The following is a 13,144-nucleotide window of genomic DNA, read 5'->3' on the forward strand; positions in this document are numbered from 1 at the left end:
TAAAAGTCAATGTATGCGACCCCATCATGGCCGCTACCTCAGTGCGGAAAGCACTCAATCTCTCGTCCAAAAGCTCAAGAACGCCCTCCTTGATCGTGCCAAAAATCACAGTAGTCTAGTCTAGTATGTTGCGCGTGATCTCTAAGGAGATGAACTCCCTAGTCTACTCGTCTAGTAGCCCAACTCTAGACCCTGAGCTTGATCCCTCACCCGAACTGCCAAGTGCTGTGCTAGGGCCTAAAACCATAATTATGAAAAACACATTATAACAAACATCATAATACTACCATAACTTGAGGGATTACATAAACTACAAGTTCCCTGGATCCATCTCAGCCTTCCTTGATTCGATTATGGATCCTCTGCTTTCAGTAGTACGGGCCCATCCTACCTTCCACATCTATCATACTTTCCTCAAGAATTGCCTTGACTTCACCAAGTCCCTTCTACTACTAATACTTCACATGCTACTCTCATCCTAAGCTTTCCCTAGGGTAATCACTATCCCACTCTTCACACAGCTACATAAGAAGTCCCTGCTATCTTCCCCTAACTAGCTTGTGAATACTATTACATAACACCGAGACTTGATAATTCTTCGAATGACAGGCTCTACCCTCCAACGGTTAGACTCAAACAAGAGCTGCGAAATAAGGCTAACCCTAACCTTCTGAAATTCCTTAGTCCTTTAAATATGTAACTTAACATATTTGTTTACTAGTTACTAAAATATAGCTAGAAGTCCTAAAAGAACAAAGCAAGCAGAATTTGAGCATTGAGTACACATAATCAAGCATACACTACTTATTTGTCATACCGTCTAATCTGTACTAGCATGAAGTTCTCATAAAGCTGATACACATATAACTGGCACATAAGGCATCCTTCCTTGATCCTTAGTCCTAATCTAGCATGCAGTTTTCATAAAGCTGATAATCATATCATAACATAAACTTGTATGGGTAATTTGGGATTACTTACTTGAGCTCGGCTGATTACATGCACCGCACCCTTTTCTCTTTTTCGAAATTCTTTTTTGCCTTTTCTAAAACTCTTTTCTTTTCCCAAAATCCTTTTTATAAAATGGTTTTTCTTTTGAAAATTTTTATACCAATTCCATAGTTTGAGTTCAAACACACCCGAAAGTGTGCCCGAATCCCTCAAACCAAGGCTCTGATACCAACATGTAACATCCTAAAAATACAGTCCAAAATTTTCGTTATTAAATCATTATTAAATCCTTAAAGATAACCACCATAATATAAAATCATAAAACGTGTATCTTAAAAAATCATAATATATGTCAGCATATGAAAATCTCATATTAAATATCAGAGAAAATCTCCCAGGCTAGAAAGTTGTGGTGTGTGGCATGCGATCATCCAGAGCCCTTTCCTTTGCTAGCTGAAGTACATGAAACTGTAAACTGAAAAGTGTAAGCACAAAGGTTAGCATGCTCCCCCAAACTACCATATACCATAAAATAACACATAATAGCACATATTGGGCCTTGCTCACTGCATCGGGCCCCGCCCGGCATCGGACCGAAATCCGGTACACATATATCATAAAAACGCATAACACATAGACATATAACATATAAAATGTAAAGCGTCGTCGGGCTTGCCCTGGAATCGGGCTAAAGTCCAGAACACATAACACATAACATATATGCTAAATCTTCATCGGGCTTCCCCCGACATCAGACTGAATTCCGGGACATACAAACAAATACCTGCAAGAATCACGAAGACATCAAGCATAAAACGATCCTCGGGCTTGCCCTGATATCTAACCAAAGTCCAAAACATATAAGCTACATCGAGTTATCCCCGTCATCGGACCTAGTCCAACATATGCTAACATACATGAACGGGTCGGTATTGGTGTCTTCGACCAGTTCCTACTGGAGGAAAACTCACCTCTCAATCTCACTGCTAAAAACTCGTGCGAGGATGCATCTGACAGTTGCTCCAATGACTCCTCAACTATCATGAACAAAATAAACACTTAGTCAAACTGAGAATCCTTCTAAGGGTAAAATTACTATTTTACCCTCTTGATCTAAATTGGACCAGGCCAAGGCCCAATCCCTTCTAGTCTTTCCAAACTCACTAAGGCCCATTAAAGTCCTCTAATGGCCTAATTTTCTAAATTGGGCCCGACTCCTCAAATGGGCTTTCCACCCAAGCCCAAACTTATCCTTGGTCCGTTAGCTGACTCCTTGTAGCCCATCACAACCTAACATCTGTTGAGCCCAAAGATTGGCCCAAACCGAGGCCCAATAACGTAAAGTCCAAAATCTAAGAGTATGCTGAGCCTACTCTTCTGTATGTTCTGCATACTCTTCTGTATGCTACGTGTACATCTTGCATGGCTTGTACATTACGCGTACTATTGTGTGTACGCCCAGCGTACTACCCTATTAAGCCATTTTCTTCAAAAACCTCTTAACCCCTTAAGACACTACGTCCAAACTATATATTTGAGTCCAATAATCCTTTTTAACCCATAAAGTCGATCACTTGGTGGCTGGTAACCCACCAAATGAGGTCAAACTTGGAAAAATGACAACTAACTTCATGGAAATGCCTAGATCTCATGCATGGTTACAAATGGGCCTTAAAGATTGAAACTTTGCTACTTAAGGGACACTTTTAGCTCTGAGGGTGGCAACCCTAAGCTTACAACAAACACCAAAGCTCCATAAACCTAGATCTAAGCTTTTATGAAGAAATTTGGAAGCTTTATACCTCCTTTGAGTGCCAAAAGATGAGATAATCCTAGATCCTTGAGCTCAAGGTACTCAAATTCTTCTTCTCCAACTTCTCATCTCTTCTTCCAAGCTCTTCTTCACCAAAATAAGCTTCAAAATCCAAATACACACAAGAATGCAGTGAGAGAGGGTAATTAGGGTTTCTGAGGGTGAAGGGCTGGTAAAGAGGCTAGGGTTGACCTATAATGAGGTATTTATATGAATTAAACCCTAAAATTAGGGTTTTGGATATTTTCTCACGTACGCTGCGCGTACGTGTATGCGTCCCCCGAATCCAATGTGCCTTTATGCCTCGTGTATGCCAAGGCTACACCCAGTGTACGACTTATGGGCAGCCCACTAGCTTAAGTCCACTCCTTTAATCCCTCTATCTTCATTTATCCCAACAAAATAAATTAAGAAATATTAAATAAACTAATACCTCAATGACGGTGATTACAGAACTAAATTTTAACTAAAAACATCTAGAAATTAGAAACAAAAACAAAAAATATACATACCTTTTCATGTATTTTGCTTAATAAAAGACATCAAAATATAATCTATGAGAATTTTAGAGTGTTCCAACTTATCAGATTTAACAAAAGCACTTTGGAATCCATTTGAGATTGGATTTAGAAACATACATCACTTTTAAAAGATTCTGATCAGATAATGAACATCCATCTTGAGGTTTTTGAACTCTCTTCCTATTTTTTAAAGACTTTTAACTCCAATGTTTCTTTCTAACCTCATTTACTGGCTTTGTTTTCCTTACAAGTGACGTACTCTTGGGAACCCAAACTTGTTTCATCTTCCTTTGCTTTGGAGATGGCTTCTTTGGAATCCACATCTTCTTTGTTTGATTTATTTGCTTTCTTTCCTTTAATTGTTTTGTCCTATAAGAAGTATTATTGAAACAAGAACATATATCAGAGAATTTAACTGATTGAGGTCTTCTGATATTTGAAGTTAAAGCTGGAGCTTGAGTCTTGACAAGGTGAGTAGAGGTCTTATTAGTGTGAACAACCTTGTCAGAGCAAGACGACTTATCAGCATGAGGCTTATCAATGTGAGCTTTGTTGGTGCAAGAGTTGTTGTGAAACTTATCAAGGTGCCAACTAGGTCTTCTTGAAAACGATTTTTCATTAGGTATTCCTTCCTTTTAAACACTAAAAGATGATGAACTTTTCTTCTTAACATCCTTTTCATTGATTTTCTCCTTCAAATCTGATATGTGATTATCTTTTTCTATTAATTCTTCTTTAACACTTCTATATCTTTTCGATTCTGATCGGTGATTTTCTCTTTCAGATCCAATTTAGCCATCAAAAAAATGGATAAGGGAGCCTTTAGATCAAACGTTAGTTCATAGAAACAAGATAAAAGTCTCACCTCGACTGCACATTTATTTATTTTTCTTTTATTCTTTTCTTTTTCATTAAAAACATTTGTATCTTTGCTTATCTTCCCAATTAAAAATAGTTCTCTTATCAGAAATATATTATAAAGACCAATCATACCTGATACAATTAGATAATAAAAAACCTAAGAAAACGTACCATACTCTCTCCTCTTTGTTTCTGAAGTGGTCTTCACATTTGGATGATAGTATAAGATATTTTCTTCTTCTCCTCTTTCTATTTTTTGAGTTTCTAAGAAATACTTGAACTCCTAAATTTTTAACAGATTTTAGAACAGATGTCCTAAACCGCTTTGATTCCAATTAAAAGTCCTAAACCCTTTGAATATTTATAGATCAAATATAAAGTAGAAAGAACAAGAAACAACAATGAAGTATAGAAAAAGTAAAGAACACAAGATATTCTTCAAATTATCTCTTTCACTAGGAAAAGAGGTTTTGTCTACACCAAGAAAATGGGTTTTCACAAAGACTGTTTTAAGACCAAGTCGTTCTACAAGACGCACCTCACACACACATTCGGGTTTCACACTGATGTTGATTATATACTAATCTATTCTAGAGAATTCATCCAATCAAGGGATTATCTCTAATCTACTTATAAAATAATCCATTATAAAAGGAATGTATCAACTCAGGTCTTCTCCAGATTTGGATATCAGAACTAGCACTTCAGAAGCTAATCAGAGCATTAAATTCAACGTCTGGAGATCAACTTCTGCTTCAATCATCACCTTCAGTCATCAGCATCAGGGTCAAGGTCAAGTTGATTGGCTTCAGCTTCAGCAGATAGTGAGTGACCATCAGTGAGTATCATCATCGTATCATCTGATTCGTGTGTCATCAGCATATACCTATCAGTGTCTAGATACACTAATTAGTCTTCAATATATGATGTTTCCATTCCTTTGGTATTGATAGAGTCTTCAGGGTCTTCCAGTCATCAGGGGATATTCTTTAGTCTTTGACATATGAACTTCCATCAGCATATCTTCACATTAACTAACTAAACTAGATCTGACAGATTAGTTTGTTTAAGCTATACTATTTACACTTAGTTACACAAGACTGATTGTCTACAATGAGCATATAAACTACAAATATGAAGTTTATATTTTGCATCATGAAATCTATACAAATGAGTGACCCTACATATAACTTTAAAAATAAAGTCAAAATTAGTCGATGAAGTCTCAATGAAAGTTGTGGATCTCACCGATAGCTATATGTGGATATAAAGAATGTCAAAAATGGAGTTCGTATAAGAAAGTTAGGATTTTTTGAAGATTTGCAGTCTTACCTTTGTTTTTGCTTGTTGCCTACGCAAGGTCACGACGTGGCAAGATGTGCCACGATGTAGGGAGGCCTTGAACAACCTATAAGTAGACGATTTTACCTCATTTCTTCATCACAAATCACTCCCTAACATTTCTATCTCTATAGATCCCATTTTTTTTGAGGTTTTTGGGTTTTTGTAGTATATTAGTGACGCTCTAAGGTGTCAGAGAGCTCGACAAATAAAAGCTCTCGAGTTGGAATTCTGCAAGTACAATTCCCGACTTTCACTTGAAACTCTGCAAGTTGAACTACAATTATCATGTTTTAAATGTAACTTATGTTTAAGTTCATTATCTTTATAATGATCTAATAAAAAATATTTATCATTGATTCCAAGCTATTATACTGATTGATCTACTTACGGGGATGATGTCTAGGTAGGATTTAGTGAGGTCTTTAAAGTGGGATTTTCAAATAGTACACTTTGTATACCAAACGGACGCTAACTCTGATATGATCCTACCTGGTTGTCCCTTATCATGTATAGATCAGTAGACTTTGAATTAATGATGAATCTAGAATAATAATTTGTCACAATAAACATTAAACTAGGACTTAGTGATAATGATATTAGGTTACGTCAAAGGAAAAGACAACTGCTAGAAGCGAAATGCTATCCAAATTTCAATTCGTCACTTTAACAAGCGAGTGCATATTTACTTTTATCTTACAGATAGATATGAAGTATTTAATATAAATTAGATACTATATATTCCTATTATCTATGTTCCTGATATCTATGCTGGATGAACGATTTATACATGTTTACTTGAATTAAACTATATATGTATTTTATACATATAAAATGTTGGGTAAAGAAGAGTAGATGAAAAGACATCGGAAGACCAAGAAAAGACAACTTTTACATGTCCATTTGGCACTTTCACATACCATAGAATGCAATTCGGATTGTGTAACGCCCCGACCACTTTCCAACGTTTCATGGTTAGTATCTTTTCAGAATATGTCGAGAACATAATTGAAGTTTTTATGAAAGATTTCACGGTATATGGCAACTCTTTTCACGAATGTTTGACCAATCTCACCAAAATTTTAAAAAGATGCATTGAAATAAATTTGGTTTTGAATTCTGAGAAATGTCTTTTCATGGTGAGTCAAGGTCTTATTTTGGGCCATATTGTGTCAAAAAAAGGAATTGAGGTAGATAAGGCCAAGATAGATGTTATTCAAAGTTTACCTTACGCGACCTGTATTCGGGAAGGTCGTTCTTTTTTGGGCCATGTAGGTTTCTACCAGAGATTCATCAAGGATTTTTCAAAGATAACAAGACCAATGTGGCAACTCTTGCAAAAGGATGTTTATTTCGAGTTCAATGAGGCGTGCAAAGAAGCTTTCGACAAGCTCAAAGAGTTGCTTACATCCGCCCGCATCACGCAAGCTCGAAATTGGGATCTCCCCTTCGGGATCATGTGTGATGCAAGCAATTATGCTATTGGTGCCATTTTGGGTCAAAAGAATGGAAGAGCCTCCCATGTGATCTACTATGCATCCAAGACACTAGACTATGCTCAAATCAACTACTATGCTACGGAGAAAGAGCTGTTAGCCATAATGTTTGCCTTGGAGAAATTTAAACAATATCTGCTTGGTACTAAGGTCATTGTGTATTCGGATTACACAGCTCTTAAGTACTTGATAACGAAGAAAGATTCAAAGCCTAGACTCATCCGGTGGATTTTATTGTTGCAAGAATTTGATTTGGAAATCCGGGACAAGAGTGGGTGTAAGAATCTTGTTGCCGATCACCTTAGCCGAATCACTTCAAATGAAACTCCTCTCCCTTTGTGGGACAAGTTTCTGGATGAGCATCTCTTTTCCCTTACTCAAACTATTCCTTGGTATGCCGATATCGTTAACTTTTTGGCCACAAAAAGGTATCCCAACACATTCACATGTGCTCAAAAAGACAAGTTGAAAAGTGATGCAAAATATTATGTGTGGATGAGCCTTATTTGTGGAAACATTGTCCTGATCAAATCATTAGGCGATGTGTGCCCCAACAAGAGTACCAATCCATTTTGCAATTCTGTCATTAATTTGCTTGTGGGGGACAGTTCGGACCTAGCCGGACCTTAAGAAAGGTCCTTGAGTGTGGACTATTTTGGCCAACCATGTCACACGATTGTTACTTGTTTTGAAAAAGTTGTGAACAGTGCCAAAGGATGGGAACATGTCACAAAAAAATCAAATGCCACAAAATCCAATCCTTGTTTATGAAAATTTTGATGTATGGGGGGTTGATTGCATAGGCCCATTCCCCGTTTTGTTTGACAACGTTTACATCTTGCTCGCAGTTGACTATGTTTCTAAGTGGGTTGAAGCCAAAGCCACGAGATCAGATGATCCCAAAACAGTTATCGACTTTCTAAAATCTAATGTCATTGTGAGGTTTGGTGTGCCTAGGGCTTTGACTAGTGATAGGGGAGGCACTTTTGCAACAAGATGATGGTGGCTTTATTGAAGAAGTACAACGTGACCCACCGTGTTTCAACAACCTACCACCCTCAAACAAATGGTCAAGCGGAAGTTTCGAATCGTGAAGTGAAGAGTATTCTTGAGAAAACGGTGAATCCCTCAAGAAAAGACTGGAGTGCAAGGCTTGATGATGCCTTGTGGGCCTATCGGACCGCGTACAAGACCCTGATAGGAATGTCTCAATTTAGGTTGGTTTTTGGAAAACCATGTCATCTTCCCATGGAATTGGAACACCGTACATTTTGGGCGGTCCAACAATGGAACTTCAACATCGATGAGGCGGGAAGGCATAGGAAGCTTCAACTTCAAGATTCGGAGGACTTGAGAAATGACTCCTATGATAACTCAAGAATTTACAAGGAGAGGACAAATCTTTTCCATGACAAATCCATTAACCGCAAGCAGTTCAAACCAGGACATAGGGTTTTGCTTTACCATTCGCGATTGAAATTATTTCCATGAAAGTTGAGGTCAAGATGGATAGGTCCGTTTGTTGTGTTAAAAGTCTTTTAGCATGGAGCGGTTGAGATCCAAAGTGAAGAAATAGGACAAATCTTTAAAGTCAATGGGCATCGTTTGAAACCTTTCTATGAAAGTTTTAAAGCATATGTCCTAGATGTCATCCAATTGGATGCCCTGGTGTACTAAAATTAAAAGGGAAGCACGTCTCGCCAAAGACGTTAAAGAGGGGCATTTTTGGAAAACTTAAAATTTTCATCTTTTCTAGTTTCGAATAAATGTCGTAGATAGACCATTTTTGCATTTAACATCTATTCTTCTTCCTTCTTGCTGTAAAAAAATGTTGGATTTGAAGTCCCGGTGTTTGTATTGCTCAAAGAGCAAAAATTGAGAAAAATGGCAACAGGATTCACGCGGACCGTGTGTACTCCAGATCCTGTCCGAGTTAATAAACAAATGGTCCGTGTGTGGTCCCCTCAGGTGTTTGCGTCCATCATCAGAAAACAGAAGAGTTTCAGGCCTATTCACGCGGACCGCATGTACTTCCGTCCGCGTGTTTATTAAAACGGACTACGTGACCTCTTCGAACTTGTCCACATGCGATGAAGGAAAACAGAAGAATTTCGAGTTTATTCACGCGGACCACGTGTACTCACGTCCACTTCCGCGTGTGTTGTTGACCAGCGTTTACTCGCTTTTGACCAGGTTTGACCGTGATTTTTGACTAATAAGCACCACCAGCCAGGACTTCTTCCCTTCTTCTTCTCCATTCTTCTCCCCTTAACCTTCATTAGAGCACCTCCTTCTCCACCACTAAAACACGGTTTCCCATCAAACCATCGGTCGGAATTCCGCGAGACCACCGCTATTCTTCACCAATTTCCTAGCTCTACAAAACCCCCAAAAAAACCGGTCCGATCTGTTTGTGTAACTCCGGGTGCCACCACCACTCAACCGCCACTTTCCGACTGTTTTCCGACCAACTCTGGCCACTTCTCATGATTTCCGACACCACCATTGTGCTCCCCTTGGACAAGGCTACAAACCCCACCAAAAATATCTCTCAAAGCTCGCCAGAAAATTTTGCCGTAATTTCAAGCCATTGCCGGATTCCTTGGGTTTTTGCGATAAAGTTCTTCTCACGGGATGTTGAACAAAGCTTAAAGCTTGTGGTGGAGAGTTGCAAAATCTTCAAATCCCAAATTTTCGTGGGCAAATTTTGAACTTTCAACAAAAACAGGTACTTTCTTTCCTTTATTTTAATTGAACAACATGCATGTCTCAGAACAACAATTCATATGCTATCGCATCAAATGAGTCTAGGAATTATTTCTTGCTTTGATTGTTGAACTGCTTTAGAGGTCCATAGGGAGTCGGTTGGTGATTTGGATTGAAATAACATTTGTTGGGATTGTGGTTCGTGTATCGTGCAGGTAGACCATGTCCACATCTAGGAAACGCCCGACTACCTCCCGACGCAAGTCCCCCGCCAGAGCTCAAAACGATGCACCCACCATTCCAAGATTTCGGGATGCTAAGGCGGCCAAAAATTACATGAAGAGCTTGCCTTGAAAGGTTGCATCAACCAAGTTTGTGTGCAAACCCACACTTATCTCATTAGGGGTTCTTGAAGGGGTCACCCAATCGTTTCGTAACATTGGGTGGGAAAACCTTCTCAATCTTACAACACACACTTACGAGCTCCATACTAGAGAGTTTCTTGCCGATTGCGGGTACGATAGCGAAATAAGAAAAGTCGCATTCCAACTTCTAGGGGACCTAAGGTACATTAATTTTGCAACAATAAATGACATTTTGGGCATGCCTTCTTCAAACATATCCATAGTTTTTGACGTCTTACCTGCTGAGTTCAATCATGAGACCTTTTGGACGGAAATCACTAGGTGTATCTTTTCGTGTGCCAGTCGGGATAATGCAACCTCAATCATTCACCCGTGCATCCGTATTTCCCATCGCATCTTGGTGTGTACAGTTTTTGCCCGTAAAGAGGTCGGTCGGGTCACCAAAAATGAGCTCTTCTTCCTTTCGTGCATGACGCGGCGTGCAAACCCACCAATCACGGACTTTGCTTCGTTCTTTTTCCATAAATGTGCACTCATGAGAACCAAAGCGTCCGGTGATATTTGCATTGGGGGATTTGTCACCCTTTTGGCTCGCGGTCTTGACATCGAGCTCCTATACGAATACCAGCCTGTTGACAATAAAAATATTTTGGATGAGCGCCCTCTCACAAACATGCACCACATCCGTCGCCGGAGCAGGAACAGTTTCACATGGTATTGTCCTCATGCAGTGGGATATCTTGTTCTCCCCGACCCTCGAGTCTCCAACTTCACTCCCCACGATCGCACTCAATGGAGACTCGCGAGAACCATCACTCAATCAGTCAATGAGGATGTGTCCCAGGCTCAAAATGATGTCGAGATGCATGCAGATAAGGAGTCCGGTGATGAGCCCACCCATGGTCCACAGCAAGCCCAGCTCCAAGCACCTCCTGGATACTATCCACTTACCCCTAATTTTGCCGAACGGTTCAAGACTCTTTGTGTCTCCAACCAAATCATGTCCCAGCAAATGCACTATATGTGGGGGTGGCAATAATCACAAAACCATTTTGAGAACATGGCACTCCCACCTCCCTATCCATACCCTCTGCCCACTCACCCTTATCCACCTCCCCCTTACCCATACTCCTACCCCTAATACCCGTATCCTCCTCTCGATCCCCGGTTTAGGTACTTTTGCCTCACCCCAAGCATTGAGGACAATGCTTCTTTCTAAGCTTGGGGTGGGGTATTCCCTTTTCTTTTTAATTTATCATGCATTCATTTAGGTTGCATAACATTTTAGTATAACTTGCATTCATTTTTTTATATAAAATTCCAAAAAAAGATTGTATTTTCTTCTTTTCCACTTTTTATTCTTGCATAACATTTAGCTTAGGGCATTAACATTCATGCATTTTTTTATCTCTTTATTCTCATCTCCGAAGATCTTTACTTGAAATACATAACACACCTTAAATACAATTCTTTTGGAAACTCACATAACAAATAAGAATCGCTCTTAGGGACTTTCAATTGTTTCTTCTTCTCTTATATATACATGAGGAGAGAGTGCAAGTCATTGTGCATATGAATCGACCCATGTCAAACGTGGCATAAGTAGGGGGACAACTTAGCCCCGTGCCGACCAGTCCCTCACCTAAATCTTCCTTGCAAGCCACAATCAAGCCCCAAAGAAAGGAATAAAAACTAGATTTTGCTATTTTGAGATCTTACTGTCTAAGTGCTACAATTCACATCATATCTCATTACTTTATGATTTAGACACATTTTCCCACTTGATCTCGAATTAGCGTTAGTTTACTTATGCTCGTTTTGGCCTCTTGTTTGGGTTACTCTTAGATTCTGCTTATAGTTGTATATAGTTATGTTTTGTATTTTTATTTTCAGGCTATTCTTGTAAAACTCATGTGGTAAACCAAAAAACTGAGACTAAAAAAATAGATAAATAAATAAATAAGAGAGAGAGAGAGAAAGAGAGAGAGAGAGAGAGACAGAGAGAGAGAGAGAGAACTACCCTCTTTTTCTAGTTTTGTTTTGAAAGTAAATTGTCTTATAACTAACTAATTTTTTTTAAAAAAAAACATATTTTTTCAATTTAACCAAGAATTTCAATAAAGTCTAGTGTGTAGTTTGTGTGCGTGAAATATAGTATTTATTCAAGTTGTTTGGAAAAGTCATTTCGTGAAAGCACTTACTCTTCGCTCTACATGGATCATATTTTGGTGGAAGCACTTACTCTTTCAGATGATTGTAGTTTGCCAACTTTTGTACATAGCTCGCTACTTGCCATTTTGGCCCGAGTTATCTTTTTCTAGGTTTTATTTCTTAATGTGGGGTTGAAGTTGTGAGGAGTGAGGAACATTCTAACCGAGGGACACTTTCTTATGGCTAGTGGGCTGGATCGGACCACGAAACAATGTCACATAAACCATACTAGTGAAGTATGCATTCTTGTTTTGCATCTTGATCAACATGTATCCCTTGCTAGAAATGTAACAAAAGCTCGTCCCTTAAAGCAATTCTTATCCCTAAAAATGGATTATATATCTTTATTTCAAGGGTGTGTTGTGAATTTCAACCTAAGATGTTCATTCTTTTTCTTTCTAGGATAGTTCATCCCAAGTTCATTTTAGTCTTGGGACAATTAAGGTTTAAGCTTGGGGTGATTTGATAGTTTTTTTTATTACTTCTTTTCATAGTTTATTTTTAGTTAAATCCATCTCATTTTAGTTAATCTTCATGCATATTTTCTCTTTTTGTTATTTTTCTCTTTTACCGGGTGCTTTCCAGTCTTTTGAGCTTATTTGCAGGATTTATCGAAGACTATTTGTTATTGGAGGCGCAGAACGAGTATGGGACTTATGGAGGCTTGCAGTTTGCTTGTGGATCTGAAGTGGTGCGATTGAGCTTGGTGTTAGCATAAAGAAGAAATCAATTTGAACTTAATTTTTTAGCGAGAATGATGATGGGGCAACGCGGACTCAAGCTATGGAAGATTGAAGGAGCATTGGATCAATCATTAAAGGCTTTGGAATGACAAAAATGGGCTCTAAAGAGTGATGCATGTGGGTTAAAGTGTGAATG

General features: G+C 38.7%; 1 protein-coding gene across 1 annotated transcript; it reads left to right on the plus strand.

Moving 5' to 3' along the window:
* The first annotated feature begins 6,809 nt into the window (after positions 1–6,809).
* Positions 6,810–7,983, plus strand: LOC111885795 (uncharacterized). The gene is made up of 2 exons (XM_023882031.1): positions 6,810–7,590; positions 7,691–7,983. The coding sequence occupies exons 1-2, from the start codon at positions 6,810–6,812 to the stop codon at positions 7,981–7,983; spliced, it is 1,074 nt and encodes a 357-aa protein (XP_023737799.1).
* Positions 7,984–13,144: the final 5,161 nt, after the last annotated feature.

The sequence above is a fragment of the Lactuca sativa genome, chromosome 8 (assembly GCF_002870075.4).
Source record: "Lactuca sativa cultivar Salinas chromosome 8, Lsat_Salinas_v11, whole genome shotgun sequence".
Taxonomy (NCBI): Eukaryota; Viridiplantae; Streptophyta; class Magnoliopsida; order Asterales; family Asteraceae; genus Lactuca; species Lactuca sativa.

Excerpts from the sequence above, each read along its gene's own strand:
- LOC111885795 (XM_023882031.1), top strand. The coding sequence starts at position 6,810 with ATGTGGCAACTCTTGCAAAAGGATGTTTATTTCGAGTTCAATGAGGCG. Across the intron at positions 7,591-7,690 it reads TAATTTGCTTGTGGGGGACA|TGCCAAAGGATGGGAACATG; the intron begins GTTCGGACCTAG and ends AGTTGTGAACAG.